At 42.7% G+C, this 22,236-nt stretch overlaps 1 protein-coding gene across 1 annotated transcript in view; it reads right to left on the bottom strand.

Annotated features, from left to right (window-relative positions):
- TBC1D22A (TBC1 domain family member 22A) overlaps positions 1-22,236 on the bottom strand; it is a 735,477-nt gene that overhangs the window by 683,641 nt on the left and 29,600 nt on the right. The window contains exon 3 of the mRNA XM_040343645.1: positions 9,049-9,389. Coding sequence (XP_040199579.1) covers positions 9,049-9,389 — 341 coding nt within the window. The remainder of the gene's footprint in view (positions 1-9,048; positions 9,390-22,236) is intronic.

The following is a 22,236-nucleotide window of genomic DNA, read 5'->3' as shown; positions in this document are numbered from 1 at the left end:
AGCATAGAACAGTAACAAAAAGACCATGCATTCCCCCCTTTTTTTTTTGATTAGAACACAAATAATAAAAACCGCAGGAGTGATCAAAATGCCATCAAAAGAAAGCTCTACTTGTGGGAAGAAAAAAAGAAGGACACACATTTTATTTGGGTACAGCATTGCATGACGCGCAATTGTCAGTTAAGTAATGCAGTGCCGTATCGCAAAAAAAATTGCCTGGTCAGGGAGGGGGGCAAATCTTCCGGAGGTCAAGGAGGTAAAGTCTGAATTCCTTATGAAATTAACACTGAGAGGGACATCAGCTAAATATTAGTTTATGATGCCATCCCTCTTAAAGTTCTCATTCTCTAAAGTTTATATAACTATCAGCATATAACATTAGCATTCAAAGGACTGTTTTATAGAAAAAATAAAAAAATATGTGCATTAGCAACATTTATTTGAGCTATTAATTACTAGTCATCCTCATCATACTAATTGGCACTTGCATGACCAATTACTGTGCAACTAACTTTCCTGACAGCAATTTCTTCGCTGTTACGTGGATCTTGGATGTTGTTCAATGAGCACAAATATGTAGAAATCAGATGGAATCATCTGTGTTATCATATTCGCACAATTGTGTTAAAAATACCACACTGTCAACATCTCCAGGACTGCTAAAACAATGATTTCAGCTCTGTAAAAAAAATCCTACTAGTGACACTGTGACCAATTATTGGTCATCCTCATTAAAAGGTGAAGCAAGTGTCACCAATTATAATGTATGTGTTATAGTATTGTATATAGTTTCTACACTTTTATTTAGAGGTTGCTCACTGAGCAAAAATGTATCGGTTGTGTGATTAGAATTGCATGAAAGTGTTAAAAATACAAAGCAAATTAAAGCGGTTCTCCACCCTAAAGTGGAGTCCCGCTGATCGGAACCCTCGCCCCTCCGGTGTCACATTTGACACCTTTCAGGGGGGAGGGGGGTGCAGATACCTGTCTAAAGACAGGTATTTGCACCCACTTCCGGCCACACGCTACGGGCAAAAGACGGGTTTTTCTGACTTCCCGTCTGTCGACCGTTGTGTGCTGGGAACACTCGGCTCCCAGCACACAGCGTGAGCCAATCGGCGGGCGCAGCGCGACTCGCGCATGCGCCGTAGGGAACCGGGCAGTGAAGCCGCAGCGCTTCACTTCCTGGTTCCCTCAGCGTGGATGGCGGGGGGAGCAGCAGAGAGACGAGCGATCGCTCGTGCTCTGCTGCGATCAGCGCTGGACTCCAGGACAGGTAAGTGTCCTAATATTAAAAGTCAGCAGCTGCAGTATTTGTAGCTGCTGGCTTTTAATATTTTTTCCCTGTGGCACATCCGCTTTAAGTATTTTCTATTTTTTTTTGTTAAATTGTGTCATCAGAAATAGACAATATTGTTGCATGAAGACTGTAGTTCTGTTAAAAATGTTGACAAGGTGGAGAGGTGGGCCTCCAAACTGGACTTTCTCCAGCAGGTCCCAGTCCGCCACTGATGAAATAGACATACAACGCCCAAAATAAAAAAGTATAAAAAACATGCACAGTCCTCAAATGTCTAACAACCATATAAAACAATCAAGTTGCCAGCTAAACAATAATTAGGTGATTGCACCACACCCTTTAAGGATGGGTTCACACTATACTACATGACAGTAGTACGACTTTCATCCTACTTTGCTCTGCCACATCAGTCGTACATTGGTCCTACATCCATCTGACTTTCATGAACAGGATACTAGTTTGATCCGATTTTGTAATAGTCTGACCAATCAAAACAATCCCAGAGTGAGATAAACGAAGTTACTTACTGGTAACGTTCTTTCCCGTAGTCTTTCAGGACAGCCACCTGAGAGACCTTGGCTCCTCCCCTCTGTTGGAAACACCGCGCCAGCCCATAAATTTCCTCCTCCCCTGCTGGTCCTCAGTTCTTTTAGAGCACCTCCAGTTGCTGGGGAGACACAAGAAAACATGATACACATCGTTAACCATATCACAATTCCTGTAAGGAAATCTTATACATACCTTTGGGTGGGTTACCCGGCTGTCCTGAAAGACTACGGGAAAGAACGTTACCAGTAAGTAACTTCGTTTTTCCCCTAATCGTCTTTCAGGACAGCCACCTGAGAGGATAACCGAGCACTTACCCTAGGGCGGGACCACAGCTTGTAAGACCTTACGTCCAAAGGTCTGATCCTTAGCTGACCAAAGATCCACCCTATAGTGTCTTACGAAGGTGGCAAAACTGGACCATGTCGCCGCTTTACAGATCTGCTCCGGCGTTGCTCCAGCTCTCTCTGCCTGTGAGGCTACCATAGACCTTGTGGAGTGCGCTTTGATACCCTCTGGGATCGGTATGCCTCCTAAACTGTAAGCTTTTTCAATGGCTTCTTTTAACCATCTAGCTATAGTGCGCCTGGTAGCTCTATGTCCTTGTCTAGCTCCAGAATGCAAAATAAATAAAGAGTCCGTTTTCCTTAAAGTTTTAGTCACTTCTAAATAATGCAAGACGCATCTCCTGACGTCTAAGCTATGGAATTTCACTTCCTGTTCTCTGGAAGGGTTCGGACAAAATGAAGGTAATATAATTTCTTGTTCTCTATGGAACCTTGAGATTACTTTAGGCAGGAATCCCGGATCCAATCTAAAAATTATACGATCTGCGAAGATCTGAAAAAAGGGGGGTCTGATCGATAGGGCCTCCAACTCACAGACCCGTCTTGCAGTGGTGATTGCCACCAAAAAGACTGCTTTTAGTGTCAGCGTCTTTAGATTGCAATCTTCCAAAGGCTCAAAAGGTTTGGCTGTCAAAGCTTGTAGTACCAAGGACAGGTCCCATTTCGGGAAGACCGAGGTTTGAATAGGTCTCTGTCGGCTCAAGGATCTGAAGAATCTGACTATCCATGGGTCAGATGCTAGCCTTTCCTCTAGGAGCACTGACAGTGCGGATACTTGACCTTTTAGCGTACTAAGGCTTAGTCCTTTTTCTACTCCCTTTTGTAAAAACTCTAGGACGGCCACTGAACTCTGTGTATTAAAGGAGTTTTCTGTGCACCATTTGCCAAAGCACTTCCATACCTTTTCATAAATTTTGCGTGTCTCCAACTTTCTACTTTTCAGTAGAGTCGCAATTAAGTGGTTTGAGAAACCCTTTGCTTTCAGCAGTTGCTCCTCAGAAACCACGCGGCCAAGTTCCACTTTTCCACTTGGGGGCAGTATACTGGGCCTTGGGAGAGTAGATCCTCCTGGACTGGCAACAACCAGGGGGGTTCTATAGCTAGCTCTTTCAGTAAAGAGAACCATGGTCTCCTGGGCCAGTGAGGTGCTATGAGAATCAGGTTGGTGTTCTCTGCACGCAGTTTCCGTAACACTTGTGGAATTAATACGGGTGGAGGAAAGGCATAACATGTCCTGAAAGTCCACCTTTGTGCTAAAGCATCCACTCCTATTGCTCCGTCCTCTCTGTTTAGTGAGAAGAAGGTCTTGACCTTTTTGTTCTTCTTGGATGCGAATAAATCCACTTGAGGTGTTCCCCATTTTAGTGTGATCTGCCTGAACACTTCCTGATTTAGTTCCCAGTCGCTTTAGTTCAGCTGAGTTCTGCTGAGGAAATCCGCTACTGTGTTTAAATCCCCTTTTAGGTGGATTGCTGATAGCGAGAGAATATTCCTTTCTCCCCATGTCAGGATTTCTTTCGCTAATACCCACAGGGTTCCGCTCCTTGTTCCACCCTGCTTGTTTACATAGGCAATAACTGAAGCATTGTCGGATCTTATTTGAACATGATGTCCCTTCAGTTGTCCCTGGAAGAATTGAAGTGCAAGCCCCACTGCCTTCAACTCTTTCCAATTGGAGGATCTCCTCCTCTCTTCCCCTTTCCAAATTCCTTGGGTTACTTGGGAGCCTAGATGTGCTCCCCATCCTATCCCACTTGCGTCCGTGGTAAGGATTTGGGAAATGGGAAGTGTCCACAGCCGACCTATGGTCAAGTTTTCCACCGTCCTCCACCACCAAAGGGTTCTTTTTACCTGTGTCGGTATTCGAACCTGGGTGTCTAAGGACTCCTGCCTGCGGTCCCAAACCTCTAGAAGGAACATTTGCAGTGGTCGGAAATGTAAGGCTGCCCATTGAACAGCTGGGATTGCCGATGTTAGCAGTCCCAGTGTTGACATGATCTGTCTGATGGTACATGGTGAATTCACCTGAATTGCCTTTGTTTCTTTTTGGATCTTTTCTATCTTCTCTTTGGGTAGAAAAATCCTTTGCTGTACAGAGTCTATCACGTACCCCAAGTATGTTATCTGTTGTGTGGGCTTTAGATTTGATTTTTCCACATTTATTAACCACCCTAGATCCTTCAAAAAGATCTGTGTGGTCTCGAGGTTCTTTTGCAACCTCTCTGGGGTTTCTGTGAACAGCAGCAGATCGTCCAGATATGCAATGATGGAAATGCCTTGGACTCGCAAGGGTGCCAGGGCTTCCGCCAGAATCTTGGTGAAGATTCTGGGTGAGGAAGAGAGGCCGAAGGGTAAAGCCTGGAATTGTAAATGTAAGGTTCTGTTTCCCGTCTCTATCGCCAATCTCAGGAACTGTTGGTGGTCCCTGTGTATTGGACGTGTAAGTAGGCGTCCTTTAGATCTAAGGAGACCAGGAAACAGTTTGGAGGTAGTAGGGCTTTCACTGAGTAAATTGAGTCCATTCTGAACCTCTTGTAGGTTATGGATAGGTTGAGGGGTTTTAGGTTTAAGATTGGTCTGACCTTCCCCGTGGGTTTTAGTACTCCAAAAATGTGGGAGTAGAACCCAAGTCCCCTTTCTTTTTTGGGGACCTCCACTACTACCTCTTGTTTCTTGAGATCCTCCAGGGCTCTCATTAACCCTTCGGCCTTTCTTCTGTCCTTCGGAAGTTTTGTTAAATAAAACTTTTTTGGGGGTGTTCTGGAGAATTCTAGATGATAACCTTCCTTTATGATCCTCAATATGAATCGATTGGAAGTCACCTTTTCCCACTGAGGGAGGAAGTCCCCCAGTCTTCCTCCCACTGTGAGCAATCTGTCATTTCTTATCATAGGCTTGTTCAGGAGCACGAAAAATAGCTCCTGCTTTGCCTTTCCCTCTCTGGGCCCAGGGTCTTTTCTGATTGTCTACCTTGGGTGTGAAGCGGGGGCCCTTAGGGACCCAATTAAATTTGTTCTGTCTCTTTTTGGTCTGCTGTGGCTGACTCCAGGGTGCTTTGCGTTTCAGCGGAAACGCTTTTTTCTTGTCCGCTGTACGGTCCAGCACTTTTTCTAATCCCGGCCCAAAGAGCAGGTCCCCTGTGAATGGGATGCCGCATAATTTGGTTTTAGACGCGCAGTCCCCCTGCCACGTCTTTAACCATAAGGCCCTCCTGGTTGAGTTAGCTAATGCAGACGATCTAGCTGCCATCCGTACCAGTTCAGCTGAAGCGTCTGCAATATAAGCTATGCCTCTCAACAATGTGGGAAATGAGGCTAGGATTTGGTCTTTTGCCGTCTCCTCCTCAATGTGCTCCTGAATCTGGTTCAGCCAAAATTCCATGTTCCTGGCTACCACGGTGACTGCCATTGCTGGTTTTAAACTACCCAGCGTGGAGTCCCAGGACTTTTTTAGTAATGAATCCATTTTCTTATCCATTGGTTCGGATAGAATGCCCATGTCCTCAAAAGCTAGGTCTGTGTGCCTTGAAACTTGAGAAAAGGCAGCATCCAGCTTTGGCGTTTTATTCCAAATTGAGGATGGGTCATCCGAAAATGGAAATCGTCTTTTCAAAGCTTTGGAAAAGAATGGTTTCCTTTCTGGTTCCTGCCATTCTTTTTTAATTGCTTCGATCAAGACATCATGGACTGGGAAATTTTTACTTTCCTGGTCGCCTAAACCCTCATACATTTGGTCATGCAATGATAATGGTTTTTTCTCTGTTTGAATACCCAGAGTGGCATAAATAGCTTCCAATAAGTGGTCTACATCCTCCAAAGAGAGCTTGTAGCGGGAGGGCTTCCTGGAATCACCTTCCCGAGCCTCCTCCTCTGATTCCTGTGAACCGGACACTGCGCTGTCAGGTTCCTCTTCTAGCTCCTCACTAGGAACTCTTGAAGGGCCTGCACTAGTGGAAGGTCTTACTCCCGGGACTAATGTTGTTGCCTGTACAGGAGGAGCTGACTGAAGCTGCGGGATCTGGAAGTTTTCAAAAAATGTTTTGAATGACCCAAAGGTATTAGAAAGTTCTTTCACTGATGATGCCAAATCACTTTGTTCCGCAGTGTGCTCCTGTACTAACTTATCAATACAGTCGCTACAAATAGCCTTTTTCCATGACTCCCTAAGTGTGACTTTACAGGATGGACATCTTTTCTTTGTACTGTGGGTATTCTTGTCTTTGTCAGTTTTCTGAAAGACACAAGCGAAAATATATACCCCATGATTAGTACCGTAGCCTTCCCCCTGCTCACGGCAGGTGCGCAGTGTCTTCATATGGGCTTACCATGCTAGGGGCCCTATGAATCACCCTCTGACACTGAGGGGTTAACCCACCTCCCCCTCCCTATTACCCTGGGGGGTGTAGAGGGATGGTAGGCTATTTTTTAGGAGAGGGGAAATCCACCCTAGGTTCCCCTTACCTTGCTGTGGCTGGAGCTGGTCTCTGCTGGAGCAACATCTTTCCCCTCTGCTTCCGACATGTCTGTGTCACCAGCGCCGCGTGTGCTGTCTCTACAGCGTCTATGCAGCTCCCTCCAGCCATTGCCTGGCTCCGTTTTTGAGTTTCGCGCCCGGAACCGGAAGCCGCGAACCCGGAAGTACCCGCCCCCGTGCCTAAATGACGTCACCCGCCATCGGCTCCGAGCGGTCCTAGTACACAGGGTGGCTTGCGCGTCTGGAATCCCCATTCCTCCGGCAGCCACACACGCTGGTCTAGGACGCTGGCTGTACCTCCTCACACCGCACTCGGTGCATACAAAAACCGGAGCCCCCCCGACTTACACCTGCGCTCAGGGATGTGAGGGTGGCTGTCTTTCAGGTTAGTACCTGTCTCTTTTGTCCAGAGAGCCCCTGCTCCCTTTCAGGACCGTCTTGCCTGAGCCTCCCTTGGCTCTCCTGGCTTGTTCCTATGGTGTCTCCCCTCTGGAGGAAACACAAATAACTGAGGACCAGCAGGGGAGGAGGAAATTTATGGGCTGGCGCGGTGTTTCCAACAGAGGGGAGGAGCCAAGGTCTCTCAGGTGGCTGTCCTGAAAGACGATTAGGGGAAAAAATTATTTTTACTCCTGCTGTAATCATCATGTCGGATGTCACAAGTCGGATGGTAAGGACAAGGGTCCTACTTTGGTCCGACTTCAATGATATTCAATGGGCTGAAGTAGGATCAAAGTCGGACCAAAGTAGTACAGGGAGCATTTTCAAAGTCGGACCGACATGTGTCGGACCAGTTAAGACGACTCCCATAGGGAAACATTTGTTTTTCACACGTCATGTGACATGAGCTCCTAAATGTCAGAGCGTTTGTTGTACCAGTGTGAACCCGGCATCAATATCAAAACAACTACAGTGTAGTGCAATTTTAAAATATACAATCAACAGTACATAAACGCATCAACTTTTGGGGCATTTATTTTGCAGAAGTAAATGCGCATTAGGGAATTGTATATGTATAATTTAAAGTTGCACTACACTATACAATTTGTTGGTAGATATGAATGCCATTAGCTCCCACAGAACAATTACACTTCCAAAAAACAGAAAATGGACATATTAACAAAAGGTTAATATGATAAAAAATAATGAATTTTAATAAGTTCACCTTTTAGAACATGTTAAACCAGTATGTATATTGCAACATGAAACATGTTTTTTGTCCCCCTCCTCACCCCCCACTGCACCTCAGTGTGACAGCAGGCCTCTTCAGAGGCGCATTGCGGGCGGTATTACCGCGGTTTACCATTGTTTTAAATGGGAAGGAGCGGTATACACACCGACCCTCTCACCGCTTCAAAGAAAGTGTAAAAGGGGCCTTATTGTGATTTTTTTAACCAAAAATATGCAGAAGAATACATATCAGCCTAAACTGAGGAGAAAACGTGTAAAAGAAAAAAAAAAAAGATATTTATTATAGCAAAAAATAAAAAATGTTGTTTTTTTCCCCAAACGTGTAACTCTTCTTTTGTTTATAGTGCAATAACTAAAAACTGCAGATGTGATCAAATACCACCAAAACAAACCTCTATTTGTGGGGGAAAAACTTATTTGGGTACAGTGTTGCATGACCGCGCAATTGTCATTCAAAGTGTTAAGCGCTGAAAACTGAAAATCGGCCTGGGCAGGAAGGGGGTGCAAATGCCCTGTATTGAAGTGGTTAATTAGTACAGTTGTCACCTGAAAATACAATACAAATACATTACAACATATGATACTACTTCCGAATTGTTCTCTATGGAGCAGTGGACATGTGTCTGCCGACACCCGCTGGCATCTGATCCAACCCGATTAAATAAAAACAGATGTTCCCCATCCGTCCGGCAGATCGCATGACAGTAGGATGGAAATGGACAAGTGGTCCGTTTCCATCCGACTGCCCCATAGGGAACAGTGGGCTGGGTCTGTGTCTGCTCAGCATAGGAAAATAGGGTTCCTAAAAACGTGAAAAACATTTTAGCATCGTTTGCATCACAAGTACGCATTTCAGCAGTGTGTATAATACTGTCCACCCTGAGCATATTACTACCATGATCACTAATAGGTATTTTACATACTCTGCACCTAAACCAGTGTAGGATTCATCTTTACTAAATAAGAATTGTCACAATGTAACACAAACGGTTACTGAGCAATAACCCAGCAGCTCTACAGTTGCATATGTAACATATCTGTCTGGCTTTTCATTTGAAAGAAAAAAAAAAAAAAAGAAGAATAAAAAGAAAAAGAAAGCAGTCCTCAATAGAAAGAGAGATTTGTTTCCACAATGTCACACCCCTACGTAATAATCGAAAATAACATAACATGACACATTTGAGTACATACCAGATGATTTGGGTATCTGGCTTTCACTGGCTGATTTCACAATCTTGTTATCGCTGGTCACATTTGAGGAAAGCTCTTCAGGTGCCACAGGTCTGTCTCCCAGCTGTTTAATCTCTTGGAATTTGTTCTGCTCTTGTAATTTCGTATGGTTTTGGATGACTTTGTTTGCAGTTTCTAGTACAACCTCAGTATTTAAATTTTCTGCTGCCATGGCTAGCAGTTCATCATCGTCCTCCCCAACATCCCATGCATCGCTTGTGTTGCTTTCAAACTCTTGGAAAGTGGTGATCTTTTTTAGCTTTATAGGTGTTGTTGGAGGCTTTTGGATCGTTTTCGTCAAGCTATCAAAATAGAAATGAAAAAAAACAAAATGTGAATGTATTTATAAGAATTCAAATAACCTACAGCTAAAACACTACAACTGAGTTTTGTAATAATGACCACAGACAGAAATAAAATAGGACATTTTGGGTGCTTATGTTATAATCAGTATCGTAATAATTATGGGCCTGATCCACAACGAGCGGGCTTAACTTAAATATTCGGATTTAAGTTACACCGCCGCAAAATCTCTACCTAAGTGCCCGATCCACAAAGCACTTACCTAGAAATTTTGAGCGGTGTAACTTAAATCCGTCCGGCGCAAGGCGTTCCTAATCTAATGGGGCGAGTCCCATTTAAATTAGGCACGCTCCCGCGCCGGACGTACTGCGCATGCTCCCGACGCGATTTTCCCGACGTGCATTGCGCGAAATTACGTTACGCCGAGTTTTGTGAATCGCGGCAGGAAAAAAAAAAAAATGTAAAAAAAAAAAAATTGACAGCGTCGCGGGAAAGAAGGGTCTACTTTTACATGGTGTACTACCTTTACACTTTGTAAAAGCAGCCCTAATTTTGCGACGGCAAACTAATACTTACGGAGAAAAAACGAAGCGTAAAAGCTTCGTGGATCTCCGTAAGTGCTAATTTGCATACCCGACGCTGGATTTCGACGAGAAATGCCCCCAGCGGCGGCTGCGGTACTGCATCCTAAGATCCGACAGTGTAAGTCCCTTACACATGTCGGATCTTCTGCCTATCTATGAGAAACTGATTCTGTGGATCAGTTCCATAGATAGAAACAGGGATACGACGGCGTATCAGTAGATACGCCGGCGTATCCCTTTTGTGGATCAGGCCCTAAGTTTGAGTGTTAAAGGGGTTGTAAAAGGTACAATTTGTTTCCCTAAATAGCTTCCTTTACCTCATTGCAGTCCTCCTCCACTTACCTCATCCTTCGATTTTTCTTTTAAATGTCCTCATTTCTTCTGAGAAATAATCACTTCCTGTTATTCTGTCTGTAACTCCACACAGTAATGGGATGCTTTCTCCCTGGTGTGGAGTGTCGTGCTCACGCCCACCCTTGAACTACAGGAGAGTCAGGACGCTCTCTACATTGCAGATGGAGAAAGGAGCTGTGTGTTAGTGGGCGTCCTAACTCTCCTGTAATCCAAGGGAGGGGGCGAGCACGACACTCCACACCAGGGAGAAAGCCTTGCATTACTGTGTGTAGTTACAGACAGAAGAACAGGAAGTGAGGATTTCTCAGAAGAAATAAGGACGTTTAAAAGCAAAATTGAAGGATGAGGTAAGTGAAGGAGGACTGCACTAAGGTAAAGGAAGCTATTTAGGAAAGAAAAAAAAATTGTACCTTTACAACCCCTTTAAGTTAGAGAAAACAAAAACTGCAATAAGAAAAAAACTCTGTGTGAGATGCACCACACAGTGACCACAAGTGCCCAGCAAACACTATGGTAATAAAGAGATCTCCGACTGGCAAAAGATGAAAGGGTGTAGGCAGCATATGGCCCCTTTCATATGGGGTGGATTCCGTTCTGATCAGCAGGGACTCGGCTCACAGGTCCTCTGCTGATCGGATCACACATTTGTGTCCACTCAGTTTCTGCAGAGCGAACATGGACAGAGCACACTCTAATCTATGGGCAGCCAGGACTGCACTGCCTGTATACAGCCGACTACCTCCAATCCACTCCGCCTAAGCGGAAGAGGGCAGATCCCCTTTACACTTTTGTGAACGCGATTGGACCCAGAGGTAGGGGAGTGTAAACAAACATGAGTTTGTTGGCATCCGCCTATCCACAGGGATAAATGCAGCTTCTGAACGGGTACACCTGATCAGAATGGCCACGTGAAAGGGTCCTGAAGGTAAAGAATAGAACTGCTCAGACCACTAAATAAGCAAGAAGGAATGAGGTTAAAGTATACAGTGGGGAAAATAATTATTTGATCTCCTGCCCATTTTGTAAGCTTGCCCAAATACAAAGAAATAAAGGGTCTATCATAGGTGTATTTTAAATGATAAAGGCAGAATATGAACCAAAATCCAGAAAAACAAAAAACAAACACACACACGATGCAAATGTCACAAATTGAGTTGCAATTCAGTGAGTAAAATAAGTTATGGCCACGGCTCCGGAGGTAGGCCGAAGCCGCGGCCATAACGTTAGTAAAGGCTAGTGGCTTCGACCTAGCTCCGGAGCCGCGGCCATAACATTAGGAAAGACCGCGGCTTGTGCCTAGCTCCGGAGCCGCGGCAATCTGTGGATCACAGTGTGTGCCGATCCAATGGGGGGGGGGGGGGCGGTCGGATCACGGATCACCTGTGATCCGTTGCAGCCCTATTGGCCAGTCCATCAACTTTACTCTCAGCTGCTTTAGCAAGGCAGTGGTCATTTTGTAGGTGCATTAGGGGTCATTATCATGTTGGAATAATCTGAAGAAAGGGGATCTTGCTCTGCTTCAGTATGTCACAGTACATGTTGGCATTTGTGGTTCCTTCAATGAACTGTAGCTCCCCAATGCCCGCAGCACTCATACAGCCCCAGACCATGACACTCCCACCACCATGCTTGACTGTAGGCAAGACACGCTTGTCTTCTTACTCCTCACCTGTTTGTCGCCACACACACACACACTTGACACCATCTGAACCAAAGAAGTTTATCTTGGTCTCATCAAAACAGGACATGGTTCCAGTAATCCATGTCCTAAGTCTGCTTGTCTTCAGCAAACTGTTTGCAGGCTTTCTTGTGCATCATCTTTAGAAGAGGCTTCCTTCTGGGATGACAGCCATGCAGACCAATTTGATGCAGTGTGCGGCGTATGGGCTGAGCACTGACAGGCTGAGCCCCCACAACCCCCACCCCTTCAACCTCTGCAGATATGACGCTAAACACGTGCACTCAACTTTTTTTGGTCGACCATGGCGAGGCCTGTTCTGAGTGGAACCTACCCTGTTAAACCGCTGTATGGTCTTGGCCACTGTGCTGCAGCTCAGTTACAGGGTCTTGGCAATCGTCTTATAGCCTAGGCCATCTTCATGTAGAGCAACATTATTTTTTTCAGATCCTTAGAGAGTTTTTTGCCATTAGGTGCCATGTTGAACTTCCAGTGACCAGTATGAGAGAGTGAGAGCGAGAACACCAAATTTAACACACCTTCTCCCCATTTACACCTGAGACCTTGTAACACCAATAATGCCGGGTACTGACGAGCAAACATGTACGATGAAACAGGTCCGTCGGACCGTTTTCACCGTACATGTCTGCCCGGGGATTTCTGTATGGTGGCTGTACTCACCATCATACAGAAATCCGCGCGTAAACAATACGCGGGGCGTGTCCGCGGCGACGTGGGCGGGCCTGCCAGTTAAATGCTTCCACGCATGCGTCGAAGTCAGTCATTCGACGCATGCGAGGGATGGCGGGCGCTCGGACATGTACGGTAGGTCTGTACAGACGACCGAACATGTCCGAGGGGACAGGATTCCAGCGGGCTGTTTTAAAACAAGCCTGGAAATACTTGCCCGCTGGGAAAAGGCCCGGCGGGCAAATGTTTGCTGGAATCCTGCCCGCTCGGGCCGACACACGACCGAACATGTATGCTGAAACTGGTCCGCGGACCAGTTTCAGCAGACATGTTCGGTCGTCTGTACGGGGCCTTAGTCACATGACACCGGGGACGGGAAATGGCTAATTGGGCCTAATTTGGACATTTTCACTTAGGGGTGTGCTCAATTTTGTTGCCAGCAGTTTAGACATTAATGGCTGTGTGTTGATTATTTTGAGGGGACAGCAAATGTATACGGTTATACCAGCTGTACACTCGCTACTTTACATTGTAGCAAAGTGTAATTTCTTCAGTGTTGTCACATGAAAAGATAAGATATAATAAAATATTCACAAAAATATGAGGGGTTTACTCACTTTTGTGAGCTACTGTATGTGTTTACTTGTGTTCAGGTGCATTTAGTTTAAGAAAAAAAAATTTAAATCTGTACATTCAGTGGCAGATAAGATACTCTGAACACAGTTAAAAATGCATTTAAATGCAAATAAAAGGTAAGTTTACAGAGAAAAATCTATATAAAACGCTTAAAATGCATGTAAACTGCACACACTATACCTCCCAGATCAATTTTGCCTGCATTTAATAAAAAAAACGCAGGGGGCCTGCGTGAATAACATTTTACACAGGATGCTAAAAAGTCAAATCAACATCCGCTGCCAACTTGCACATTACTAAAAAAAAAAAGTTGCAAGCTTTAACCTTTGAGGGCTTAGAGCAGCACAAATCAGCTTTAAAAGCATTAGAGTTTAAGAAGAGGTCATTTACAGCCTCTGGGAAGAAATATGTCTTTTAACCAGAAAATAGTAAAAGTATTTTAGTTTAAGTTTTCAGATAACAAATAAGCTGACATGCAGCTTAAAAGATTGTAAACTATAATCTGGAAGACGTAAATTTTGTGATACATTACCAGTTTTAGTAAATAGGGCAGAAATTTCATTCACCTATATTATGTGTTCATGAAACTAAGCAATCTACAAACATAAAAATAAAAAATTATGATCTACCAAAACCATAAAGTTTTATGCCCAAAATGTAAATCTCCTTAATGATGCCACGCTAAAAGTCAACACCTTCAAGATGTCAGGAGAGCTGGGTTTTAGGAAGAACAAGCTGCTCCCACTGGCCTTTTTCCCCCCCCATTGTAAAGATCACAATATGCATGCATGAAATTGAAACAAGGATGTATGTCTGCATATTTTTCTGTGTATTGTGTCAGTTTAAACAACTAAAAGATACACTTGTATAAAAAAAATAAAAAAGTTATTTCGGTTTTGAGCTACGACAAGCTCAAAAGAGGGCTCTTGCACACAGGCATCCCACAAAAAAGCGCCATATTTTTAAGCGTTTTAGTTTATTATTTTTTACTGATATAAATGCAGTCAATTGTTTTAATAGACCTGTGAATACCTTTAATGTGCACATGAATTACAAGTAGGGTTGCCACCTCATCCCTTAAGGCTGGGTTCACACTACTACACTACTTTCATCCTACTTTGCTCTGCTACATTGGTCCTACATTTATCCTACATTGGTCCTACATTTATCCTACATTGGTCCTACATCCATACTACTTTCATGAACAGGATACTACTTTTGTCCGACTTCAATGATATTCAATGGGCCTGAAGTAGGATCAATGTAGGACCAAAAGTAGTACAGGGAGCATTTTCAAAGTCGGACCGACTTGTGTAGGACGCTACAAGACGCTCTCATAGGGAAACATTGAACACAGAGCAAAGTAGGATGAAAGTAGTGTAGTAGTGTGAACCCAGCCTTAAAAAGGAACACATATTAATTACACAGGTTCTGTGGCTAATTAAGGTGGTAATTAGACTAATTTGGTGCCTTACCTGCATTAAATTAACCTCAGAACCTGTGTAATTCAAATGTGTTCCTTTTTAAAGGGATGAGGTGGCAACTCTAATTACAAGCATTACAATACAACCCATTCTCGCATTTTTACAAAAAAAAAAAACACATCTATAAAATGTCGGGCCAGCCAAACACTACTGAAATCCAATCCAAACTGTGTAACCCTGGAACAACTAAATTAGTGTACACAGTGCTGGAAGTGCCGTGAAAATATGTTGGGTAGCCCCTGGTAGGAACTGAATAGTGCGTTGCGCATTGGGGATTGTGTGTGCCAGCTGTTTGCGTTCCACGGTCACACTCCCCTTACCCGTATATGCCGTAAGAAGTCTGACGCATTTTGTCCAATGACGTTCTCAAAAGGTGAGAACGTCATTGGACGAAACGCGTCAGTCTTAAGTGATATCCGGGTAAGGGGAGTGTGACCGTGGAACGCAAACAGCCGGCACACACAATCCCCATGCGGAACGCACTATTCAGTTATTTTATTGTTTTAATTGTACCTTGCTTTAATTTGTAACCCCATTTTTACAATTAAAGAGTTTGTATTAATTTAATACACTATGCGGGCCTCCGTTGTCTTTTTGATTGGTCACATGTGAGTTTGAGTCCTGCTCTAGGATTATACCCCTGTTGGATGCTGATTGACAGTGGAGTGGAGACAAGCCGAGGCATACCATCAGATCATCCCACATTTCAATTGATTTGTGTATGGACTCACTGTTATTTTGTTATCAATATTTTTCACCACAAGATTCAGGCTATTAAGCGTCCATTTTTCAGAATTGAAAAATGCACATTCATTTTATTTAGACTTTTTTGGGTATTTTGGTTTAATTTATTTTATTTACACACTATTATCATTCCCCAGTGGAACATGAACCACTTTTTGGACACGGCACTATATCTCTCATCACTTGAGCACAGCCTCACTTTGGGCAGTTCATAGGCAACAAATTTGCAAGAGGGATAGTACACTCACCATAAACAATTCTCACACATTCCTATGGTGAAACACTCATTCACCATCTATACCATTACTATTCACAGCACAGGGAACACAGAAACCTTTTTTGGCTGACCAGATATAGGGTTTACCTCTTGACGGCATATAGGGCAGCTCTTTCCTTATATATGAGCATAACTACCAGGGGTTACCCGACATATATTCACTGCACTAACAGCACTGTGTACACAAATTTAGTTGTTCCAGGCTAACTTACCCAGTTTGGATTGGATTTCAACAATATATCAGCTTATCGGGCAGTGCCACCACCCCTCATATATATATATATATATATATATACACTATGTTTGTTTCAATACCCCTTTTAGGGGGCAGCTGCCAATACCTCACCTTAGCGCGAATTACATTGTACTTATTAGCCAAACACTACTGAGTCCTGATAAAACATAAGATATGGGTCAGCAATACACTGATCAGCATGCTTCACCCCTATAAGGATACACAAATATTGGATGAACAGACTAAAGCCCTGTACACACACACACACACACACACACACACACACACACACAAAAACACAATCTAAAAACGGGATAAAAGATCATTCGTTATTTTATTTTTTTGCATGCTAGTCGCATATCGAACATGAAGAGTTTACAAAAATTCTTGTACGACAGGATAAAAAAAAAAAAAGAGAGAAGGAAGTGATATCATGTGTTGCAGTGTATTTGCATTGTTTTTTCGGACGACAACTGTACTGATTAAACAAAAATTGTATGATCTGGTATCGTACAAGAATAATTTTCATGCTTGTTCGATCGGATAATAAATCGGAACAGATCAGCTCTCAAATGCTCTGTACCAACGATCCAATTATCATACAAATCGCCTCGAAAGCAGTATTTTTTTAATGATTTTTGGATCTCGTGAATAAGCCTTAAGGATGGTTTCAACAAAATGCATACAAGCCTGACTTTAAAAAAAAAAGTTAATTGTGCCTATGCTGTAGCCTGAAAAAAAAGTACCTTTCATCTTGCATTCCTCCTGGAAAAAAAAAGTGCATGTGAGGCTTCCTAGACACTCCTCTGCATACAACCTCATACTGTATATATTCTATATTACCAAAAGTATTAGGAAGCCTGCCTTTGCACACACACTTTAATGGCATCCCAGTCTTAGTCCGTAGGGTTCAATATTGAGTTGGCCCACCCTTTGCAGCTAGAACAGCTTCAACTCTTCTGAAAAGGCTATCCACAAGGTTCAGGAGTGTGTCTATGGGAAAGACAAGTCCATAAAGACATGGATGCGCTAGTTTGGTGTGGAGGGACTTGACTGGCCTGTCCTCAACTGGGTATTACACCTTTGGGATGAATAAGAGCAGAGACTGCGAGCCAGGTCTTTTCGTCCACATGCGTGCCTGACCTCACAAATTCACTTCTGGAAGAATGGGAATTTTTGACCATAGACACACTCCTAAACCTTGTTAAAGCTTCAACCCTAAGGACCAAGACTGGGATGCCATTATAGTTCATGTGCATTTAAAGGCACACATCCCAATACCTTTGGTAATATAGTGTATCTGTACTGTGCCTTTTACTGCTACCCCCATGAGATTTGGTATGTCACTGCTGTGATGCTCATTTTTCTACTTGCTGGAGGCTTTGGCATGGGGGAAGGAAAAAAACTCTCCACCAAGATGGCCACTTCCACACAGAAAAACAGTGCAAAAAGGCATTGCAAGTCATAAAGGGGAAAGATAAGCTGCTGGAAGTCCACAGGCTATATTGGCGATTAGTCCTTTGCTTTCTTTCTGCCGTCTGATGGAAGATATTTAAAAAGTGAAACAAATACAGTTAACATAAATAACTGAAGAGAAATCCCTAGCATTTAGCAATAAATGAGAAGTCACTTTACCTGTGTTTATTTTATTTTTTACACACTGCAATTCAGGAAGTAATAGCTTTCATAAATGAAAAGCAACACTAATGCTGAAAAACATGTCTATACAACCAATTTTTCGATGAATGCTATAAAAATAAGCCACTTAGTAGGGTCACTATATAGGGAAAGAGTGCTGATTTAACCACTTCCAGTCGCATTAGCCACAAAGTCATGGAGTTTGTAAGAATCCATAGAACTACTGCATATTGGTCAATAACATCATTACTACTCGTGCATAAAGCCTGCTAAAATTTTAAATTTCAAGAAAGTTACATTTTTCTGGCTTCTGATCAATAACCTGGAGGGCATTACTAAGTTAATTGAACTCCATGCAGTTTGTACAATGAATTCTCAAAGCACTTATTGCTCTGTAGGAAACCTCAAAATGAACAGCGATGTGTTAAAAAGTATATACAAGCATTTCCTGGATCAATGATATTTGAGAAAAATGTTTTATTTATAGTTGAGAAACAGAGTTAAGTCAACTGCATAAAAGAAATGATTTCCGGTCCTGAACAACATGAAACATATCCTAATAGAGTCACCTGTGAAACAACAATTGTAAATAGCGAAAATGAGATGGATACATACCTCGATTTTACATTGTAACGCACACAATGGATCAGAGTAATGAAATCGCTGGCTGTCTATGATTAAAATGAAGCTAGACTAGAACAATTTTAAAAGAGAACCATTCTAAGTTTTTGTTCCTTCTGTGTAAGGAATGTCCGTCCTTCAGTTGACTTGGCTCTTCTGGTTTGTCCTGTTGTGATACCTGTCCAAGTTTTAATTTTAATTAAAATTTTAATTTTAAAGCCTCATAAACGATTGGATTTTCCGATGGGAATTGTGATGACAGCCCGATGGCCTAAAAGCCGAGCGTATGTATGATACATCGGACAATTGTTGTTGGATTTTCCGGACAAATGTTGGATGGCAGCCTTTAAAATTTTCCATGGACAACGGTACTGAAGAAACTGCCATCAGACATGCCATTGCTTCAGTGCGCATGTGCCGATGACTTTGCCACATGCAAATATAGGGAGATATCTTCTTTGTCATGAAACACCTTGGGTTGAAGAGACCATTCTTCAGAGTCCAGGACAAGCACATGCACCTAAGCTAGCCTCTATGAGTTTCAAAGACTTCTGATCCCCCCCCCCCCCCCCGGTGGTTGATTTCAGTCAATGCTGTGGCACTGTCCAACTGTATTCTGGTCAGGTGACCTTGCAGGCAAGATGGTCTAGCATTTCAAAGGATAAATAATATCACCAAATTCCAGTATGTTGAAATCGGGAAACAAGTGAGGTAAGACGTTTCTTGTAGTTGGTTACCAGATTTACACACATCTCAGGAGGGATTTTGGTCCACTCTTCCTTACAGATCTTCCCCAAATTTTCAAGGTTTCTTGGCTGCCACTTGGCAACTCAAAGTTTTAGCTTCCTCTAAATGTTTTATAGGATTAAGGTCTGGCAACTGGCTAGGCCACTCCAGGACCTTAATGTGTTTCTTCTTGAGCCACTCCTTTGTTGCCTTAGCGGCATGTTTTTGGTCATTGTCATGCTTGAAGACCCATCCATGACCCATCTTCAGTGAAGGGAGACTGAGGGAAAAAAAAGTTCTCGTCCAAGACTTTACAATACATGGCCCCATCCTTTCGCCCCTCAATGTAGCAAAGTTAGCCTGTATATTTAGCAGAGAAAAGTCCCAAAGCTTAATGTTTCCACCTCCATGCTTAACTGTAGGGATGGTGTTCTTAGGGTCATAGTAAGAATGTTTCTTCCTCCAAAGACGGCGAGTCGAGTGAATGCCAAAAAAAAACTAAATTTTGGTCTCATCTGACCACAGCATTTTCTCCCAATACTTCTATAAATCATTTAGATGTCCACTGGCAAACTTCAGACAGGGCCTGTACATATGTGCCTCCTTGAGGAGGGGGACCTTGCAGATGCTGCAGGATTTCAATCCATGGCGGCATATTACGTTACCAATGGTTTGTTTGGGGACTATGGTCCCAACTGCCTTGATGTCATTCACAAGCTCATCCCATGTAGTTGTGGGTTGATCCCTCACTTTTCTCATGATCATCCTTAACCCATGTGGCGAAATATTGCATGGAGCTCCAGACCGAGGGAGATTGATGGTTATTTTGCATTTCTTCCATTTTGCAAATAATCACTCCAACAGTTGACTCTCTCACCAAGCTTCTTGCCGATGGTCTTGGAGCCCATGTGCAGGTCTACAATCTTGTCCCTGATGTCTTTTGGCAGCTCTTTGGTCTTGCCCATTATGATGGGTTTAAATGGAAGAAAGATTCTGTGGATAGGCATTATATTTTTTTTTATACACAGTTATCTGATTTAACAGGACAAGAGGAGTTTCTTAAAACCAAAACAACTCTTGATAAATTACTCCTACATAAGAAGAACATTGAGGCACTCAAACGAGCCAAGATGGATCGGGACCGTGATGATTATATTAACCATTCGGGTGAATAATTGGGCTTCCGAGCCAGATTTAGAAATCCACGACAGAACCAACAATTATCCACCTCAAAATCATCTATGGTGTCTACAGGGTCTTCCACCAATGCTCCTAGAGGGTATTTTTTTTGGAATGTGCCCCCCTCCCCAAAAGTTCAAACATAGGAGAGGAAGCAAGTAGGACCGAAAGCGTAACAAGAGCTATTGCGACCAGGAACAGATAGAGGACTCTACTACATGTGTGGTACATAATATTTTGTCTATTTCTTTAAGTGATACAGAATTGCAGGTTTTGAGCAGAGGTCTTAATTTCTGTCCTAAAGCTAAGATGGATACATTGGTACCGAGGCAGGATTTGGATCTTTTTTTTTTTTTTTTTTAGACATGTTCGTTTTAAGTCGTTTTATTCCTCCAGACCTGCTGTGAGTAATGCCAGCCCTCTAGCTGTATCTATCTCTAGTTTAGGAGTTAAAAAACGAAACTTAGCTTAGTTCCACCTACATCTTGTTTAGCGACTGAATTGTTCATTGGCAAAGTCGAGGAGGATATTAATATTTTCTTGCATAATCGATGCAGGAGGGACCATATACCAAACAATGTAAGTTGGGAGGAAACTACAGTTCTTGCTGCCTTGTCTACACGGAAGGAAATCATTGTCAAGCCCACCGATAAGGTGAGCTCGATAGTGAAAATGAATACAGACCAATTTGAGAGATATATTTACAAACAATTGGCAGATACCAATGTATACACACGTTTGGAGACTAATGCCACATTGCGAGTTTTAAAAAGAAAAAAAAAAAAAAAACATTGTAGGACAGGCAGTACGACAAAACATTGACATTAATACACAAACGTATTTGATTTCTGAACATCCTGTTACCCCGATAATTTATGAATTAACTAAAATACACAAAGATCCAAAGAATATCCCTGGTCGTCCTATCGTGTCCAGCACTGATTCAGTGACTGTCATTAGCCAAATATCTGGACAAGTGTATAACACTATTAACTGTCCACACTCATATATATTCAGGACTTTTTGAATAAAATTCAAAATCTGACATTTCCACCTGGCGCAGTGCTGGTCACATGGGACATAGTCAATCTGTATACGCCATTCCACACACTCTTGTATAGAAGCATGTCAATGATTATTAAAACAAATTCCAAAATCTACAATCCTGCCCAGATTTCTTTCCTTTTGGAACGGTTATAGTGCTAGAGAATTTATTCCCCATTTAAAGGATATTCACTATTTATAGCTCGCCGGAGATGCAATGGGCTCAAATGTGGCACCCCCATATGTCAATGTGTTTATGGACATGCTGGAACGGGCATTTATCTATAATTGCAAATTGTTCAATGATAACTGTACAGTCTGGTACAGTTTCATTGATGACGCCTTTGCCATATGGGTATGTAAGCTTGATTCAATTTACATAATACTACTAAAATGTATGCTTCAGGTCGCAGAATTACTCAATTGTCTCAATTCCACCCATTTTCTAATAAAATAAATATCATTAAAAAACACTGGTCAATTCTGAAAAGCAGTTACCCTTCGGTCCCATAGTTTTACCACCCCCCTCTACCATCATGGGAAGACTATTTATGATAAATTAGTAAAATCTGACCAATATTTTGCACCTACTCCTCGTGTGACCCTTTTAGGACCCAAAAACAAGGGATCTTTCCCTTGCCTTTGCTGTATACAATGTACTAGTATGATTAAAGGCAATAGTTTTTCACATCCCCAAAAAGGTTATGATATATCAATAAAATACCATTATACCTGCCAATCCTCCCATGTCATATACATCAAAAGCCCTTGTGGTCATCTCTATGTGGGGGGAGACGGCACAGAAAATAAAAGATTGTATGAGGTTTTGAAGAAGGGTGTGATCTGTATTAGCCTGAACTTTTTGAGGTTTTAAATCTGTCTAGCAATCTATCCCGTCAGTTATTGATGTATATCTGCCCCATAGAATCTTGAGATTCTTAAAATAAATGAGTGGC

Source organism: Rana temporaria, chromosome 3 (assembly GCF_905171775.1).
Source record: "Rana temporaria chromosome 3, aRanTem1.1, whole genome shotgun sequence".
In the NCBI taxonomy this organism is placed as follows: domain Eukaryota; kingdom Metazoa; phylum Chordata; class Amphibia; order Anura; family Ranidae; genus Rana; species Rana temporaria.
This window is presented reverse-complemented; position numbering and strand designations above follow the sequence as displayed.